Here is a 17,201-nt window from a genome sequence, read left to right as displayed (position 1 = left end):
AAATAGACTCAGGCTCTAGAGGACATATTTTGTGACTCCTGAAAGATGATTGTTGACATCAAACATTTAATTGAGAACACAGCTGCCAAGGACCGACCAACTCTATTCAGCTCTGGGAATACATCCAGAAGCACAATTTAGAAGTAATCCCCTTCGTCTATTACCACTGACCAGTTTGAGAATTAGAATGAGACCCTCCCTGATTTCCTACATGGATCAGAGAATGATGGCTTTAAAGGAGCAGCTAATCCCCCTTCTGAAATGAACCTCCAGATATAATCTACTATCGCAGTAAGACATTTTCGTAAATGTAATGCTACCTTTTAAAGGCAAGGTTATCAGATACCAGAGAAACTAAATTACAAAATCAATCAATCAATTAATTAATCAATCAATTAATCAATCATCATAGGGTATCCAGGTGCTTGCAGGTCCTGGAGACTTAATCGAACAGCCAGGTCTTGAGGGCCATTCGGAATTCCAGAAGTGAGGTGAACATCTGAAGGTGCGTGGGGAGGCTGTTCCAGGTTTTTGCTGCAATGTGAGAGTAGGAGCATCCTCCATTTCTGCTTCAGGAGATGCGGGGAGTTTGAGCAAGGGAAAATGAGGCAGAATGTAGACTTCTCAAAGGTGAATGGAAGTTCAGGTGGTGGTTAATGTACATGGGTCCTCGGTTGTATAGAGCCCTGTGTGCGTAGGTCAGCAGCTTGAATTGGCATCTCTTCTGTACGGGGAGCCAGTGGAGTTGCCTGAGGTCAGTTGTGATGTGGGTTCTTCGGGGAAGGCTGAGGATGATTCTGGCTGCTGGGTTTTGTATGGTCTGAAGTCTCTGTAGGAGGTGTGCGGCAATTCCTATCAAGGCATAGATCACCAAAATACTAGCCCTGGCAGCAATTGTGCACTTGCAGAGGTCATGGGTCAGTCTCTGGCTCCTAAGAGAGGATTGAAGTATCTGTGTTTTTTCACAAACTAACAAGGTCGCTCTGCTGTGACCAAGAAGGGTAGCCACCCCATTTTTTGAGTTGATGAGATTGTGGAATCATTGGGTGCCGTCAAGTTCCTGGTTACTTTCCTTTTCACCAGGGGCTCTTGACAGGTTTCTTTACCCTTTCAGCCAAATACATGAAAGCATAGTCATCTATTATGTTGCACTTGCATTTAAAGAGTGTTCCATACAGCTGACGAAGCACTGAAGCACATTTGTGGATGGGTACAAAGTCCTCCACAGGCAATACTATGGATTAAAAAGTGTGTGTCTGTCATGTCGCCTATGTCAGAAGTGTTTTGATGTCATGGATGATGGTCAGACGTATGCTCTCATAGGCTGAACTTGACACAAAAAAGTGAGATATAGCATGCTTAAGCATCAGATATGAGTGTGTGTGTGTGTGTGTGTGTTTGTGTGGTTAGCTAGTGCATGACTGCAATGTGGCCTGTGTGGGATATGTTTTGGTGTCATCTGTGCATGAAAAACTGCACAAAATGTGTTGCAGCAAGTATGTAGCTGCACTAGTGCATGGGTGTAGAGGAAAAAGTGATACAAGACAGGGTTGTGCAAGCATGCATGTACCTTTCTGTTTTGATGGGTCTGTAATATACAGTTTAAACTAGATTGAATAGGGACTGTGGAAAAGAGGTTTATTAGATGGGATGGATTGGTGTCCATCACAAACAATAAAGTCACTGCTTTTTAGGCCCAATCGAAGGTTCAATAGCTCAAACTTGAGCTAACCCCCTGGTTGCTATGGACTGGAGCAGGCAGATTTAACATAGAGAAATGTGTAAAACATTTAGAAGAAACATCACACAATTTAAAAAATCCCACTCTAATTTATTAAAATATAGTAACATTTAACAAGCAAAATAACATCGTAACAGCAGAAATCTTATAAGGGGAACCTGAGTAATGATTTTTTTAAAGATTTAAGTGGAAATAGCACCAAAAAATGCAAAGCGCCAATGGTAGTCAATGATTGCAGTAAACTTGGACATAGATGCGATTCAAGGCCGACCTCAGTGGAGTGTGATTGGATACACCAAGTAAATTGGTACACTAGGGCCTCAAAGTAGGGAAGCTAAAAAAAAATTCTAAGTCCCAATCTAAAAAGGGACTTTGTTATTTTTCTGAGGAAAAACTCTTCTCTAGGCTAGACAAAACTGAAATTCAATATGATGCTATTTGAACTGCCGTTCAGATACTCTTAACAGTCAGTTCCCTTGAAGCTGTGGAACTCTAGAGCAAAAAATTAGAAAATGTTCCCAAACTTCATTTGAGGATCAAGGAACCGCAAGAGTACACTTCCAAGACCACCAGGACTTTGGAGGGAGAACTTTCAGACTCTTAGGGAGTCTGGCAAAGGACAACAGCAAACTGCAGTCCCAATACAGTTGCCACTGGTCAGCTGGGATGCTTCACAGGAATGTCCTCTCCAGCTTTTTTTACATTCCTGATGCCATCCAGGTAGTTGATCCTTATGATCCTTGGAGATCTGTGTACTTCATGTGGAAAGGGATCCAACCTCCACAGGTCCATCTCGAAGGCACAGATTGCAAGTTCAGCAGTATTCAGAGGAAGGCTAATAAAGGTTCAGCTTTGTACAATTCACCACCCTGTGGGAAGGGGACAACACCACTAAGGCACTCATAGCTCCTCTCTAACCAATGAAGTAAAGGTTCTCAGAACCTGACCTCCTACTTTTGCAGTAGTTCCTGTTTGCTTTAGTGGAAACAGGCCCACAATGTAATGTGTCAGGTCAAATCCAGTATCATGAAGGTCTTCAGCCACCCTGAAGGTAGGCTCTCAGGCTGGGGGTGTGAGTGGGGAGAATACTATGGTAAACCTAGTGTCCTCCTACAGCTAACCACAAATCCAGTTTGGAGCAGACACTGTACCCACAGCAAAGACAGAGAAAGACATCAAGTATGAAAAAGCAGGATCCTTCAGCAACTAGGCAGAGGATAGACAAGAATTGTCCTGACACCCTGCTTGCTCACTTTGAAGGACCCAAAACGTTTGTGCTTTCATCGGTCCTGTCATGTAGGATTTGATACTGCTGCGTCAATAGGAGAGGCACAGCCCCTAAACTGCATATTATATTGAGCTCAGAGGAGTCATCTCTGACAATTCAGGTCAGCATATTGTGTGCCCCTTGGAGGAATTCCACTTCTTTTTCATACCATTTCCATGGCTGAGTGCAGACTGAGTTGGCAGAGGCTACTTAGCCTTATGACAATTCAGGCAGCTAAAGAGTAAGTTTCTGAAAGTCATTTTTCCTTAATATTTATTAAAAATCCATCTTCGCCATTAAATTAAATTCTTACTAATAAAGAAAAGTATTGGTTTATTTCTCTAGCTGGTCATATTCCTGAGATATAATGTTATCATTTTAATCTGTACTCTTGTTTTCTACATAGGACATCTAGACCTTCCACAGTGAAAATAGCTTTTATGGCTTTGCCACTGTAGGGAGACAGAAACATCCCTCTTTTAATCATCATGCATCATACCTTGTGGGCTACATTACTTATTTAGGAGTGACATTCAAAATTTTTAAAAAAGGGGTCCTACCTGTTAAGAAGGGTTATTTTAATAGGCCCCACTGCAGATTTTACACTGGAACAGTCAGGCCACAACGGTAGGCCTGAAGCCATCTCTTCCTTTGTCACACTAGTGGATGGCAGTATAAAAGCTGCTGTCTACAGGTGGCATTTAGCTTTCCACACCATGGGCTTGATTTCCACACAATATACTTTGTCCTTATAGGAGAGTTAAATATGCCATTCAGGGATTAGCTAATTCCTACATGCTTTAGGAGCCAGAACACATACACTGAGCACTGAACAGCAGTGTTCCAGTGTGCAAGTCTAAAAAACAGCAATAAAATTCAGCACACAAATGGGAGTGACCACGCAGAAAAGGGCATTTTCTGACAAAAACATAGGAAGTACCAACAGTTAAAAGGATGCTAATCCTTATGGAGTGCCATGTTGCATCATCTAAGCCTGTGGTCCGGAGACCCCTGTGGGGTCCATGGTGCCTTTTCAGGGAGTCTGCAACTGACTAGAAAATTTAATATTATTAACGGATTATTAAAATGTATATGAAAAAGTGAAATGTAAATTAACAAAAAAAAAATGTTCTGTGAATGTGAAGGAATTTGAAATTGGAGGCTAAAAGTTAAGTTGGTGTTCTCAAGATTGACTTGAAAGAGCAGTGCAAGTACATCAAACAGAATATGATATGAATGATGGGTGGCATTAAATGAATTTAGGAAAGCTCCAACCTGATTATTAAAGTTAACATTTGGATTTGGTGTCTTTATGTGTGAATCAAATAAAATATTTAATCATTTGTGTTTTTGATGAATGCCTGTGTATGTATTTTGTGGATTGTTTTGGGATTCAGCTCATCAAAATTGTTTAGATTGAGGTACCCGGGTACCACTAACAACTCAGTGAAGGTCCCTGGATTCCAATAACGATTCCGTGGGTATCTTTAGAGTCCACTAATGCAGTGGTTCCCAATCTGTGCGCCGCGGCTCGCTGGTGCGCCATCAAAACTAGCCAGGGGCGCCGCACACAGTTTGGGAACCACTGAGCTATTTATAGCCCTTGGGCCAGTTCATACAAAATAAAACTACTCAGTTGTAGCAGCTCTTTTTTAATTTTGTCCTTGAGCGCCCTCTGGTGGTTAAACACAACTAAAGGGATTCTACATTTCACAATATTTAAACAGTTATGTTATAACTACATAAAAATGAGACCTGCCCATTTTACTAGGGTTACGTCAACCAATATTTTCCCCTTACTAAAAAACCCTATGCATGCTGTAATTAAACAACTGTTACATTTTTATTTTTTACAGTTATATATAGAATTACAATACCTTCATTGGCGTCATCCCAATTCTTTTCAGGGAGAAAAATGGATGTACTCCCTAGGCCAGGGTTACATCCCCCACCCGCCAACAAAAAGTAACATAATGGGGAGCCGCAGCCAGTGGCCAATAGATCAAGGGAGCCGTGGGTCGAAAATGTTTGGGAACCACTGCACTAATGATTACGTGGGGGCCACAGAAGTAAAACGTTTAAAACCCACTGATCTACAGTTTATGCTTGAGTGTATGCATGTGAGGCAGAGAAGAAATCATTTTGAATGAGCATTAAAGTGCAAGCCATAGTATTTCCTTGGAATGGTCTGCTGTGGAGCCACAGAGAAGCAACCATTATATAAGCATTGTTTGTATACCATAAGGAGTTTGTACACAACCAGCAGGGAGTGATATCTAGGATTGGGCACTAAACAACTAGCAATAGTATGTGCTCAGATATCTTGACAGGTGAACAACTATTATACCAATAGCCACTGTACATTCCGGAGCCCATCCAGGTGCGGCATGGAAGAAATCCTTGTCGATGGGTAATATACATTCAGCCAAAGTATGCGCACTGATGGGTCATCATGAAGCAACAGAGAAGCAACCATTATGAGTGTAATTATAGTATATTCCTGAGAACTGCATCCATGTGCTACAAGAAGCAACTCATAGTAATGGGCATTATTCAACTATATGTCGCTTTCTATGTGGCCATCACCCAGGAGCAAGAATGTGCAACCACAGGAATTTTCTGTATGCATTCAATCGAAATAATGTTCTAAAGGGTCACAAAGGAGGAGCAGTGTGAAGCACGTAGTACAGTTTAGTCTATCCAGGAGAAGCAGTGGAGTATCCACTATTTATCCAAATATAATGAATGGCACATAGGAGTCCTTAGAGAAGTGGTAGTGTGGCAATATATGGAAAGGAGAATTATGCAGCCAGCTCTGCTTTTTGTCTGTACGGGCCAACTAGGAGCGGCAGTGAGCACATTTTAGGAATAGCCATTGTATAACCAAATGGGGGGAGTAGGAGAGGGGCAATCCACGGGAAAGGAACTTTTGTGCAATAGAAGGCCAATCTGGGAAGACCACAAGACCTTCCAGAGCTCATTACTGAGGGCAGAGACATGTCGGCTTCTACTTCCTAGATAGGTGACCCTGTGAGTCCTTGTTCTCACAGAGGTGTCCCAATCTCCATTTTTTTAACCACACCAAACAGAACTTTTTATTAAATAGTTATACAGGTATCTGTTTAGGCGTTTTTATTCCTTAGATTAGCTGGATCCCTCTATTTCCAGAACCAGAATTAATTTACGCACTCCCTCCTGTTCCTTTAAAAGTGAGGTTGATTCCGCCCAGGTGGCACTGTCCTACCTGGGGGGGGCTAGGTGGTCATATGATGAAGCATGACACTATATAGTGTGTGAGACCACCTAGTGCGTAAAGGAAACTCCCCCCTTGTTCTCCAGACCCTCTGCAGTACCACAGCTTACTGATACCCCGCCTCCATTAGAGGACCACGAGGGATCTGGTGGCACAACTGATGCACCATAGATCCATCCCTCGTTGTAATAAAAGAACCCCGTACTCCTTTTTGTGTTTTAGCATGGGAGTGGCTTCTGTTCATTTTCGGGTGGTGGGGTTTTAATGACGTGGTTTCTGACCTATTGTTACAGATACAGAACCACCTGGGCACATACCAGTGAGCTGTCCCTCCTTGCATACGGGCTGCTGAAAGACTATGTCAAAGAACAGATGTATAATGTGAAATGTGCTACAGCGTAGCTTTCTGGCTGAGTGAAATTAAATTTATATACTGCAGCTTAACACCCATGTGGGTCTCAAGGAACTGTCTGTGGGCACGGGATATTATGTGATCTGCCCAGAATCAATGGACGTTGCGTAGACACAGAGGCTCGAAAGAGGCTCGAACCCAGACCTTCAGCTACCGTGGCGGTTGCGCTGACCACGACGTTACATCCTCTCCTGACACCCTATCCCAAATAAGTGCTCCTCTGAAGAATAACATAATTGCTAGAGTTCTCTGTCATTTTTGTCTGCTGCCCCAGTATTTTACCTTTGTTTTGTATAGTTTCTCATTTTAAGTATGCAACTTTGTATATGAAACGTACTATTTTTCAAACACGTAGCCGTCATTTTATTCTGTATATGAATTACTGATAGCGAAGAATATCTGAGTTTCAAACCCCCTTCCACCTGCTGGAGTAAGATTTGCTTGGTTGCCAGGGCCATCTTCAGATTCTCAAGTGTACAATCGGAGTAGTTTATTCATATAAACGGAAACTTAAAGTACCAACGTTTCCAAGACACTAGTGATTAACAAGTGCGCACCATCGACACAACCTAGTAGCTACTGATTGCCAAACAGCCCATACAAAGTGGTATGTTCTTCATACGAATTTTATATCCTCCTGGAATCGGAGCTAATCTGTAGCTGATCATTTAGAGGGAGACTGCGTACTAAACATCTGCTCCTCACTTTGTCCAGGGATGACATGGCTACTACATCTATATTTTTGCCAGCTAGCTCGCCCTCCTTAAACCCTAGGTTTCAGTAGACATTAACTATCTTCATGCTCCTACCAATAAAAACTGGTTCCTCGTCTGGGAAAATGTACTAAAGGTTGCTTGTTGCCTCATTCTAGAACGTTTGTTTCCCTTAAAGGACCTACAGAGTCATTTTGGGCTTGGAGAAGCCGGAGACTTTTTGTAAATTGGTACCTCCCCCATTTAGTTGTGGGGAAAACACCAGGTTTTCACCTGCAGAGCATCAGTGGGCACAGTTATTGCAAACGTTCTATGTGGGAAATGTCCTGAACAATGCGTTGCAAACAACGCAGACATTTTCCACGCAAGCATAACCACTATTGCCGGAACAACGACTGTTTTTTTCTGTGATTATCCACGCATGTGCTGAACTAACCATATGCACGGCACATAAAAAGGCAGAGTGGATCGGGAGAGGATGTGGAGAGGTAAGTGAGGCTGAGGCAGGGTGAGAGTAGTTTTTAGGGGTGGGGTGGATTAAGGGCTTGGAGTGGGTGTTTTTTTTGTTTTTTAGGGCAGGGTGAGGGTTTGGGTACTTAGTTTTTGAGGGCTTAATGTGGGGGGTCGGGCTATTTTATTTTTAGGGGTGGGGGTTGGTTTTTTTTATTTAGGGAATACAGTGGGGAGGAGGGTTCTGTACCTTTAGAGGAGTGGGGAAAGGTCTAAGGAAGGGCAGGAGGAGGGAGGAGAGAAGAGGAGGAAAGATCGGCAGAGGATGCAGTGAGGTAAGTGGGTCTGGGGCAGGGGTGGTGTGTAGTTTTTAGGGGGGGGTGGATTAAGGGCTTGGGGTGGATAGGGGTCAGGCTTTAAGGCAGGGTGGAGGGGTTTGGGTATTTCGTTTTTTAGGGCTTAGGGTGGGGGTTGGGCTATTTTATTTTTTAGAAGCAGGGTGTGGGGTGTTTGGTTATTTTTATTTAGGGCTTAGGGTGGGGGCAGAGTAGTTTACTTTTGGAGGGGTGGGGGAAAGTTTAAGGAAAGGCGGGAGGAGGGAGGTGAGAAGAAGCATCAGGAGAGGACTCAATGAGGTAAGTAGGGTTGGGGCAGGGGTGGGGGTAGTTTGTAGGTGTGGTGGTGAATTTAGGGTTTATGATGGGTGGGGAGGTTGAGGGGGAGGTTTTAGGGCTTCAGGTTACTTACTTAGGGGTAAGATTTTAGGGCTCAGGGTGGGTGGGGGGTGTCTGGGTAGTTTTGTTTTATGGGGCAGGGTGGGGGTCAGGCTAGGTTTTTTAATAGGGTTCAGGGAGGGTGGGTGGTCAGAGTAGTTTACTTGAGGGAAGGTTTTAGGGCTCAGGGCTGGTTAATTTAGTTTTGGGGGCAGGGATGGGGGGTCGGGATAGTTTTTTATAGGGATTAGGATGGGTGGGGGTGGGGGTTGGGGTGGTACACTTAGGGGAAAGATTTTAGGGCTCAGGGTGGGTGAGGGTGTCATTTTGTTTTATGGGGCAGGGGTCAGCATACGTTTTTTTATTAGGGTTCAGGGTAGGTGGGGGTTGGGGTACTTTAATTTCTAAGGAAGGGTGTGGGGCGTTAGGATAGTATTTTTTTAGAGCTTAGGGTTAGTTTAGGTGTTAGGGGTGAGGGTTGTTTTTTCACCTTAGAGCGGTGGGGGGTTTATGATAGAGCCATGTATGCCGTTTCCCATGCGTTTCCACACATGCCTATACTAGGCATACTGTTACAACAAAATTAGTTGTAAAGGCATGCGTGGTAAAGGCATGCGTGGAAACAACGTGGTCATGGTTCCAACTGCGTTGTTAAGGCGTGTATTGTTTGTACATGCGTGGTTCCATCATTTTAGGTACTGACTTATCAGTCTCAGAGCTGCTAGGACATAGTGGCAATCACCCAATCCTGTTTAGGATAGGTCAAAGGTCACTAGATTTTCTTGCCTTGAGTGGCAAGATGGCCCTGCCAGAGAAAGCATTTAATGACCCCTAAACAGAGAGGAAACATCTTGTGTGTCAGTTCATTAAGTTTCTGGTTTTCAGCAACAACCCCAGTTGTTCACAGCCTTTGCTGCAACTGCAGTTTGCAACGAAGACTTTAAAGATCCCAGCCTAGCAGGCGAGGAACTAGATATCTACCTAGTGCAGGCAGTACTCCATCAGGGGAGCGGAGTACATTGCCTCTACTGACCTAGCGACCAGTCACCAAATTCTACATCTGTTCCTTAGAGTCTGCAGGCACCCCTTTTCTTTTATTAGGGATGAGACTATTGAGGTAAAATGGTAGATTTAAATAAAATATTACACTTTCTCAGAACATAAAGATCTAGAATCAATATCCTCAAAATCATTTAAAAAAATTAGGGTCACACACAATTTTAGGAAGTTCTAAACTTAAGGCGTTGTGGTTGCGTTTGTTTATTCTTCATACCGAGAAAGAAGATTCGAAAAAAAATTCTAAAGAGGGTGATGCTTCTCTGTGATTTTGCTAGGATGGGACAGCATGAGCCATTGCTGTAAACTATGTGGTGTTTCATCATCAAATATGATGACTAGAGTTGAGCTCTCATCATGCCCATTCCAACTTCAAGACTCTCATTTCAATACAATTTTTACATATACCACCGCATACATTTGAAAAGTGAACTGCTTCTTTCCAAATTATATGCAAAAACAAGGCTAATGCAGATGTGAGGCAAAGTTAAGAATAAAACACTTGTTTGTGCTCTTTATTGTAACACGCCACAATGGCTCTTCCTGCTCCTGTTTTTGGAAACAAACTATGCACATCTGGATTGATAACCACTATCAGTGAAATTAGAGTTAATCTGGTTATATTAGAGGAGATGTGTTCAGTCCCTCAAGGCAAGAAGAAAATCCGATTTTGTGAATGCCTACCACCCACCCAAATGAAAGATGTTTTTTACATTCAAGCATTATGACGAGGTAAAGGAAAACAAGATAGGAAGCTGTAGAACAGAATGAAAGTGTTCACCTGCAAAAATTGCTGACTGCATGCTTGGCTTGGTTTCTGGCATCGTTCTGGTCTTCCCCACCAGCTACATAAAGGAATCCATCCATCACAGTCACACACTGATTGAAGCTCTTGGAAGGCATTTCAGCTAGTCTTTTCCATCCTGTCTCAGAATCTCTGTACATGATTTCTCTACTAAGTGACTTTTCTGTTAGTGCTGGTCGTCCCCCGACTGTTACAAGGACTCGGCATCCACCTCTGATTTTTGTTCTCCTAGACTGCAGTGTGTTTTGATGATATGGCAGCAGATGGTAATTCATGGCATCAACTAACAGTCTATGGCATTCTGCATCTTGCATCATTCGAGGGACTGTCTGAACATAGTTGACAAGGTCTTGAGCTGAGATTGTACCAAAACGAATGTTGCTCAAGAGGTCAGCCGCATATTTCATTCTTTTGTCATCAAAATCCAGCCATTTCATTGCAATCTGGAACGCAGTTATTTCAGAGGGCAGCTGCAGGTCATCATCTATAAGGAGTTCATTAATCTGGTCGAACGTGAGCTTTGAAAATTGGTCTGTTTCGGAAAAATCAATAATGTTATCTCTTATAAACTTCTGGGCTGCTTCCTTTGTGCTTTTCAGAGCATATGTTTCCGCAATATTAGCAACATACATGCAGTTGTCAACGTTGATTTCTTGCATCAGGAAGTCACAGCACATCTTGACAAGGGTCTCGATTTGAAGGTAGATTGCAGAAGCGAGGCTGCTGCCGATTGTATACAATGAGAGAGTAAGCTTTCCAGTGTAAGCATAAGTGATGACTGTGGCTAACCCCAAGGGGGATATATCATTGAGGTCAACTCGTTGGGTGGATGGATCTTTCTTCAGTATGTTATGGAAGTATTCACTGCAAGAGGCCATTACCACTTTGTGAACAGTAAACGATTTAGTTTTGGTTCCAATGGTCAGGTCGCAAAGAAAGTCGTCTTGCCTCATTCTGCTGAGACCTTCCATTAGATTGCTGCCATATGTTGCATCACACACCTCGGTAGAGACGCAGCTCAACCCATTTCCTCCATCCAAAAAGCCGTTCAAATTATTGAGTTTACTTAGGGGGCTATCTTCTACAATTATAGTCATCTCGTTGATGTCAGTTTTGTTCTTTTTGATGGTCTTCTTTTTTGGTGCCATGACTGCAATAAGTTATCACAGCCAAGAAATTGCTGAAAAGGTAAAAAGTAAAACAGGAAAATGAATAAAAATCGCAATTTATTTAAATACTTGTTACTAATTAGTGTTAAATTCTGAAACGTAACATAGTAAGATGAAATTGCATAATGTATAAAAAAATAATGAAATTATACAAAGTACGCTTTTGAATGATTATTATATATTTGACACTATTCGTCCTCTTCTTCCAACACTTTTGCAATACTCAGTCGTATTTCAGACTCTCACCATACCCCTCAGATGTTATTACAGAACGCAATGCTGTGAAAACTATGTACCTGAAAACCAGACTTGTTTTTTCAGGACAATTCCCCAAAGTCGACTGAGAAGAAAGCAAGCCCAAGTCACCGTGGTGATTTTCTTTCATTTCCTTTAATGCCTATAGGATATTACATCTACTCGGTTTACCTTTACTGTTCCACATTTAAAATAAAGTATCTTGACATGATTTCTTAACATGTTCTATTCTGTCTCATTGTCTTCTTAGAAAACTGGGAACTTAATTAAATTACTTTCCAAAGGCAAAATAAAGTGCACGGAAATGAACTTAATTCCTTTACGAATTACACAGTGGACCTGCATACAAAAATCAACATCATTATCCTTTATCAATTCCTCAAGTCCAAACTACTGTCCCTTTGCCAATAATAAACCAAGACGCTTCCCAATACATGGGGTTTGCTTTTATGTTTATATCACTTGTACCCTTTTTATGTGAATTAAATCTCTACTCGAAATTAGAAAAAACAATGGAATATATGATTGTAGCTTCCACATCTATAACACAAGCAAAGGTGGTGAAGATAAAAAACTCTAGCATTGTAAACAGAAGGACTACTAGGAAACCAGCGTCACCAAAAAAGTTAAACATGCAAAACTGAAAAAGATTTAACAACAGCTCATATGTCCAAGCCAGTGAAAAATGATAGAGCAGAGAATAAAACTCTCTGCTGTCACAGCTGAAGGTTGCTTGGGCATTGTACGTGAAGTAATGTATTAACATGGCAAGCTCTCCTAACACAGAGTTTATGTTTTGTTTATTAATGATTCGCAATACGCTACATGTTAACTATGAAAGAATTTGAAGCTCAGGGCCTTGAGCACCTACCAAGTGATCTTCAGCTGACAAATCAGACTCACAGAAGTCCTTCTCGGTCCTTTATTCTATCGAGGTCGATAATATAAGTACCACTATGTTAGGCAATCAAAACACATATGATTAAGGGCCTTATTTAGAGTTTGGCAGAGAGTTTACTCCATCACAAAGGTAGAGGATATCTGGTGCACCGAAATATAAATCCCTAAGGATATAATGGGATTTATATTTCAGTGAATGGAATATTCGTCACCATTGTGACAGAGTAACCCCCCGCCCTCCCCTGCCAAGCCCTAAATCATGCCCTAAGGTCCTGATTTAAACTTGGTGGATGGGATACTCCATCACAAATGTGACAGATATCCCGTCCGCCGTATTACAATCCCCATAGGATATAAAGAGACTGTACTACAGCAGCCAGGATATCCATCACATTTGTGACAAAGTATTTCCCTCCACAAAGTTCTAAATCAGGCCCTGAGTGGCTTGAGGCAATTCGTTTTTGGTGTGTGCTAAATAAGTTACATTGAAGTTGGGTAAAATGGCCCTGTACAAGAACTGATACTATTAGTGTACTGAGTAATAATAATACCTGCACTCTACATTTTGCAGTTATGTTCCAACGCCCTCCACCAGTATATTTACCATGTATTGTCAAGCAGGGCTATTTGTCAGTATTCACCAGGCTTCTTGGTAATTCCAAATTCACCTGTTTTCATAAAGAAGCAAATGTGCTTGAATCTGATGAACAATCCTTTTCTTGTACAGCGATGCTCACCTTTACCACCTCAGAGATGGTAGTGGTGTCTGTACACAAAGGGGGTCATTCTGACCCTGGCGGCCGGTGACCGCCAGGGTCACCGACGATGGGAGCACCGCCAACAGGCTGGCGGTGCTCCCAAGGGCATTCTGACCGCGGCGGTTCAGCCGCGGCCAGAAAGGGTAAACCGGCGGTCTCCCGCCGGTTTACCACTGCCCTACAGAATCCTCCATGGTGGCGGAGCGCGCTCTGCCGCCATGGGGATTCTGACACCCCCTACCGCCATCCTGTTCCTGGCGGGTCTCCCGCCAGGAACAGGATGGCGGTAGGGGGTGCCGCAGGGCCCCTGGGGGCCCCTGCAGTGCCCATGCCAACGGCATGGGCACTGCAGGGGCCCCCGTAAGAGGGCCCCACAAAGTATTTCAGTGTCTGCAATGCAGACACTAAAATACGCGACGGGTGCCACTGCACCCGTCGCACCCCTGCAACTCCGCCGGCTCCATTCGGAGCCGGCATCCTCGTTGCAGGGGCATTTCCGCTGGCCCGGCGGAAATGTAAGAATGGCCGCCGGTGTGGTCATTTGTCGGCGGGACTTTGGCGGGCGGCCTCCGCCGCCCGCCAAAGTCGGAATCAGGCCCAAAGTGTCTTTGAAATAACTGTTCAAGTATACATTCATTCACTTACCCTACTCATTCTTTTCTGACAAAAGGGTGGTAAGGAGTAGGATTAGTAAGCCTCTGTCAAAAGTTTTGCTATAATGAATGTATAGATGAAGTAACAAGTGATTTATTGAGGGAATGAGCTTAAGAGGACAATTTATATCTAAGCTCTAATCAATAGAGTATCTCAATGTACTGATTTTCCCATAATCAGCTTAGTAACTTAGGTCAGTAAATCTATTATTGACTATTGAACAGATGTGTTTTAAGAGCGTGCATAGTTAGGACCAGGGCATATTGCTCTGCAGAGTGGAGTCAACAGATCGAGACATAGAGAATACCGTTACCATCAACATTAGTTAGAGATTCGCCAGATGCAGGCATAGAAATAAGGGACACCATAAGTTTAAACATGATGTACAAATGTATTGGGAACTAGTGAAGGGGACTTTTGTCTTGGCCCATATGTATAGTGGCTGGTGCTAACAGGGCAAGTGATTGCTCTGCATTTAGAACCTACTATGGCATTACCTTGAAAAAACTGTGTGTCCCAAACTCTAATTTTATGTGGTAGTTGTCCTTTAGGTTATGTACTAAAGAGGAGCTTGGTAACTTGAGTTCTAGGCCTTCCCGCAAACGGTTTGGTGCCTCAAGGAAATCAGCTTGGATCAGTATCCCCAATGTTTTTAGCATGCCAAGGGTAAAATTAATAAGTATAAACTATCCAAGTAGGATTGGAACAGAGGTTTGGCAGGTTTTCCCCACTAGGAAAGTAATAAACAGGTTTTCACAAAATCATATCCATTTGGTCTGAATGAAGAGTATGATTTGGGGCTTCCAGAAGCCCTGAACCAAGATGGCTGCACTCTAGTTTAATTCCTTCAGCTAGCATACTGACCTGTCATAATCCTACTGAATGTTGTCCCTGTAAAGATCTCCTCATCTTTGTAGAGGAGGCAAAGACACAAGACCTGCTCATACTGTGACGTTGCCACTGGTGGTATGCAAATGATCCTTTCTTAAGTAACCATATAAGGGTCTGTTTAATGAAAAAGGACACATTGCAATCCATTTGGTGCAAGAATAAATACTTCATATAATTACTCAAAATATTTTAGAGAAGTGAGAAACGATGTAGTGTTTAGTGCAAGTGAAACTCAACTGCAAACAGCACTGTGTAATTCATTTGCAGATTATATTTTAGCGCCAAGTAAGTATAGACTATACAAATGGCAGATGGATTTTGCCGGACAAAAAAGCTAACATATCATTGTGAGTGAGTCCGGTGGTATACTGTGAACCACTTGAATGGACTCGTTTGGACCATCACTGAATCATCATTATTAGAACGAAAGTCATTTCAAGCACCTGAAAGGGTTGTAAAATATTGTGATAGGACTGCAAAATAAAACTCAAAAGTCACTTACATTGAGCACAGGTAAATTTGGGGTTTGCTTGGGCCTCACCCCGTCGAGGATTGTGGTAGCTGCTTGAGTAGAATTTCACCTCCCTCAGCCATTAACCCAATTTCTCATAGTAACCCAAGTGAAAGAAAAAGGCTCACTTGTAAACATCAAGACAGTCCTCATATTGTTATATAAAAACAAAAAATACCAAATAATTTGAATAGCTAAACAAATCATGAAAGCATTGGTAGAAACCAATCTTTGAAGAAAGTGGTGAGTGATCAATTTTCAGAGGCAAAACTCTAATAGAGATCAGTTTGCTCAGCGGATCTGAGCCGCAATGGTGGCAACAACTATCAATGTCCACCCTGCAACTTCAGTGCGTTGTAAGTGCTGACAGAGAGCTCTTAAAAAAGCATTACCACCTAGCTCCTCATTCCTGAAAGAAACCTGCACTCGTCTCCGTGTAGTACCAGCTCCCACAAGAAAAGAGAAGCCAGCCAACTTGCGTTAATATGTGTAAGAAATTGGGTTATTAATTGAGTGGGTAAGAACCCTTCTCAAGCAAAAACCACCATCAATGTCAGGATGAACCACAAAGTCACTAAATTAAACCGTGTTTAACCCTCTGGTAGATTGGCACACAAACTGTAAAATGTGAATACAAAGCACAATAAAAATCCCACACCAATTTGAAAAATATAGAAAATTGCAATAAATAAAATGACACCAAAATGAATTAAATCTAATTAGAAGAACCGAAGTTATGATTTGTTAATGTTTTGAGTGAAAAATAAATAGAGCCCAAATAATTAAAAGCACCATCCTCAGGTATCTGGTCACGCAAGACCGGGACAAATTCTAAATCTAATACTAGCCATGATGAAGCACAGTCTGGCTACATGAGGTGGAGTGGGCCTAGATTTGGCTTGCCTTTGGACTTAAAACACATTTGGAAGACAGATTCCCGAGAAGGTAAATTTCAATGGGGCAAGGCAGCTGGCGGTGCCCAAGGAGGAGGCATCGTTGTCAGAGAGCTGCAGTCAAAATTTTTATGTTTGGACTTGGTCACATTTGTGGAAGTCGAAAATCTCCAGCTGCACGAAACCTGTAGCTGACGAACGTTCCACAAGGTCAGATACCCCATTCAAGAGGTCCAGCTGAGCAGGATTGGCTGCTACTGAGAAGAACATAGCGGTACATACCACAAAGTAAAACTGAGTGGTGCTGCACCTCAGGCAGATCGCGAGCAGGTAGGCCCAGTTTGAGGACCTCATTATGAGAGATGAGTGTTCCATTGTTTGGTGAAGTAGTACAGCAACTGGTAAATACCGAACCGTATACAGGAGAGGTATTAATTCATTATTCAGATATCTGCACTTTGGAATTGAAGCTAGCCCAGGAAATACTGCATGTTCCCCCGTTTCCAGGCTGCAAGATTCAGGAAGCTGGATGTTTCCTCAGGTAAAATTAGGGGTAATTGTACTGCATTTGGGTACAAGTTCCTGATCCAGGCGTAAATAAAACTGAATCAAGATTAACGAGGTTTTGGGAACGACAAACTCAGTATGAGCATCATGAGTGGTCCTAAAAGAAGACCTTTGAGCACCTCGTGGATTCTATATAGGCAAGTGATAGTGGCAGCAACTAGGCCAAAACAGTGGCGCCAGTTAGACAAAGGTG

The 17,201-nt window shown here is 42.6% G+C and overlaps 1 protein-coding gene across 1 annotated transcript in view; it reads right to left on the bottom strand.

Moving 5' to 3' along the window:
* The window catches only part of KLHL31 (kelch like family member 31), a 47,061-nt gene that overhangs the window by 11,824 nt on the left and 18,036 nt on the right, over nt 1-17,201 (bottom strand). Inside the window, exon 2 of the mRNA XM_069235794.1 lies at nt 10,387-11,590. Coding sequence (XP_069091895.1) covers nt 10,387-11,558 — 1,172 coding nt within the window. The 5' untranslated portion in view covers nt 11,559-11,590. The remainder of the gene's footprint in view (nt 1-10,386; nt 11,591-17,201) is intronic.

The sequence above is a fragment of the Pleurodeles waltl genome, chromosome 5, assembly GCF_031143425.1.
Source record: "Pleurodeles waltl isolate 20211129_DDA chromosome 5, aPleWal1.hap1.20221129, whole genome shotgun sequence".
Taxonomy (NCBI): domain Eukaryota; kingdom Metazoa; phylum Chordata; class Amphibia; order Caudata; family Salamandridae; genus Pleurodeles; species Pleurodeles waltl.
This window is presented reverse-complemented; position numbering and strand designations above follow the sequence as displayed.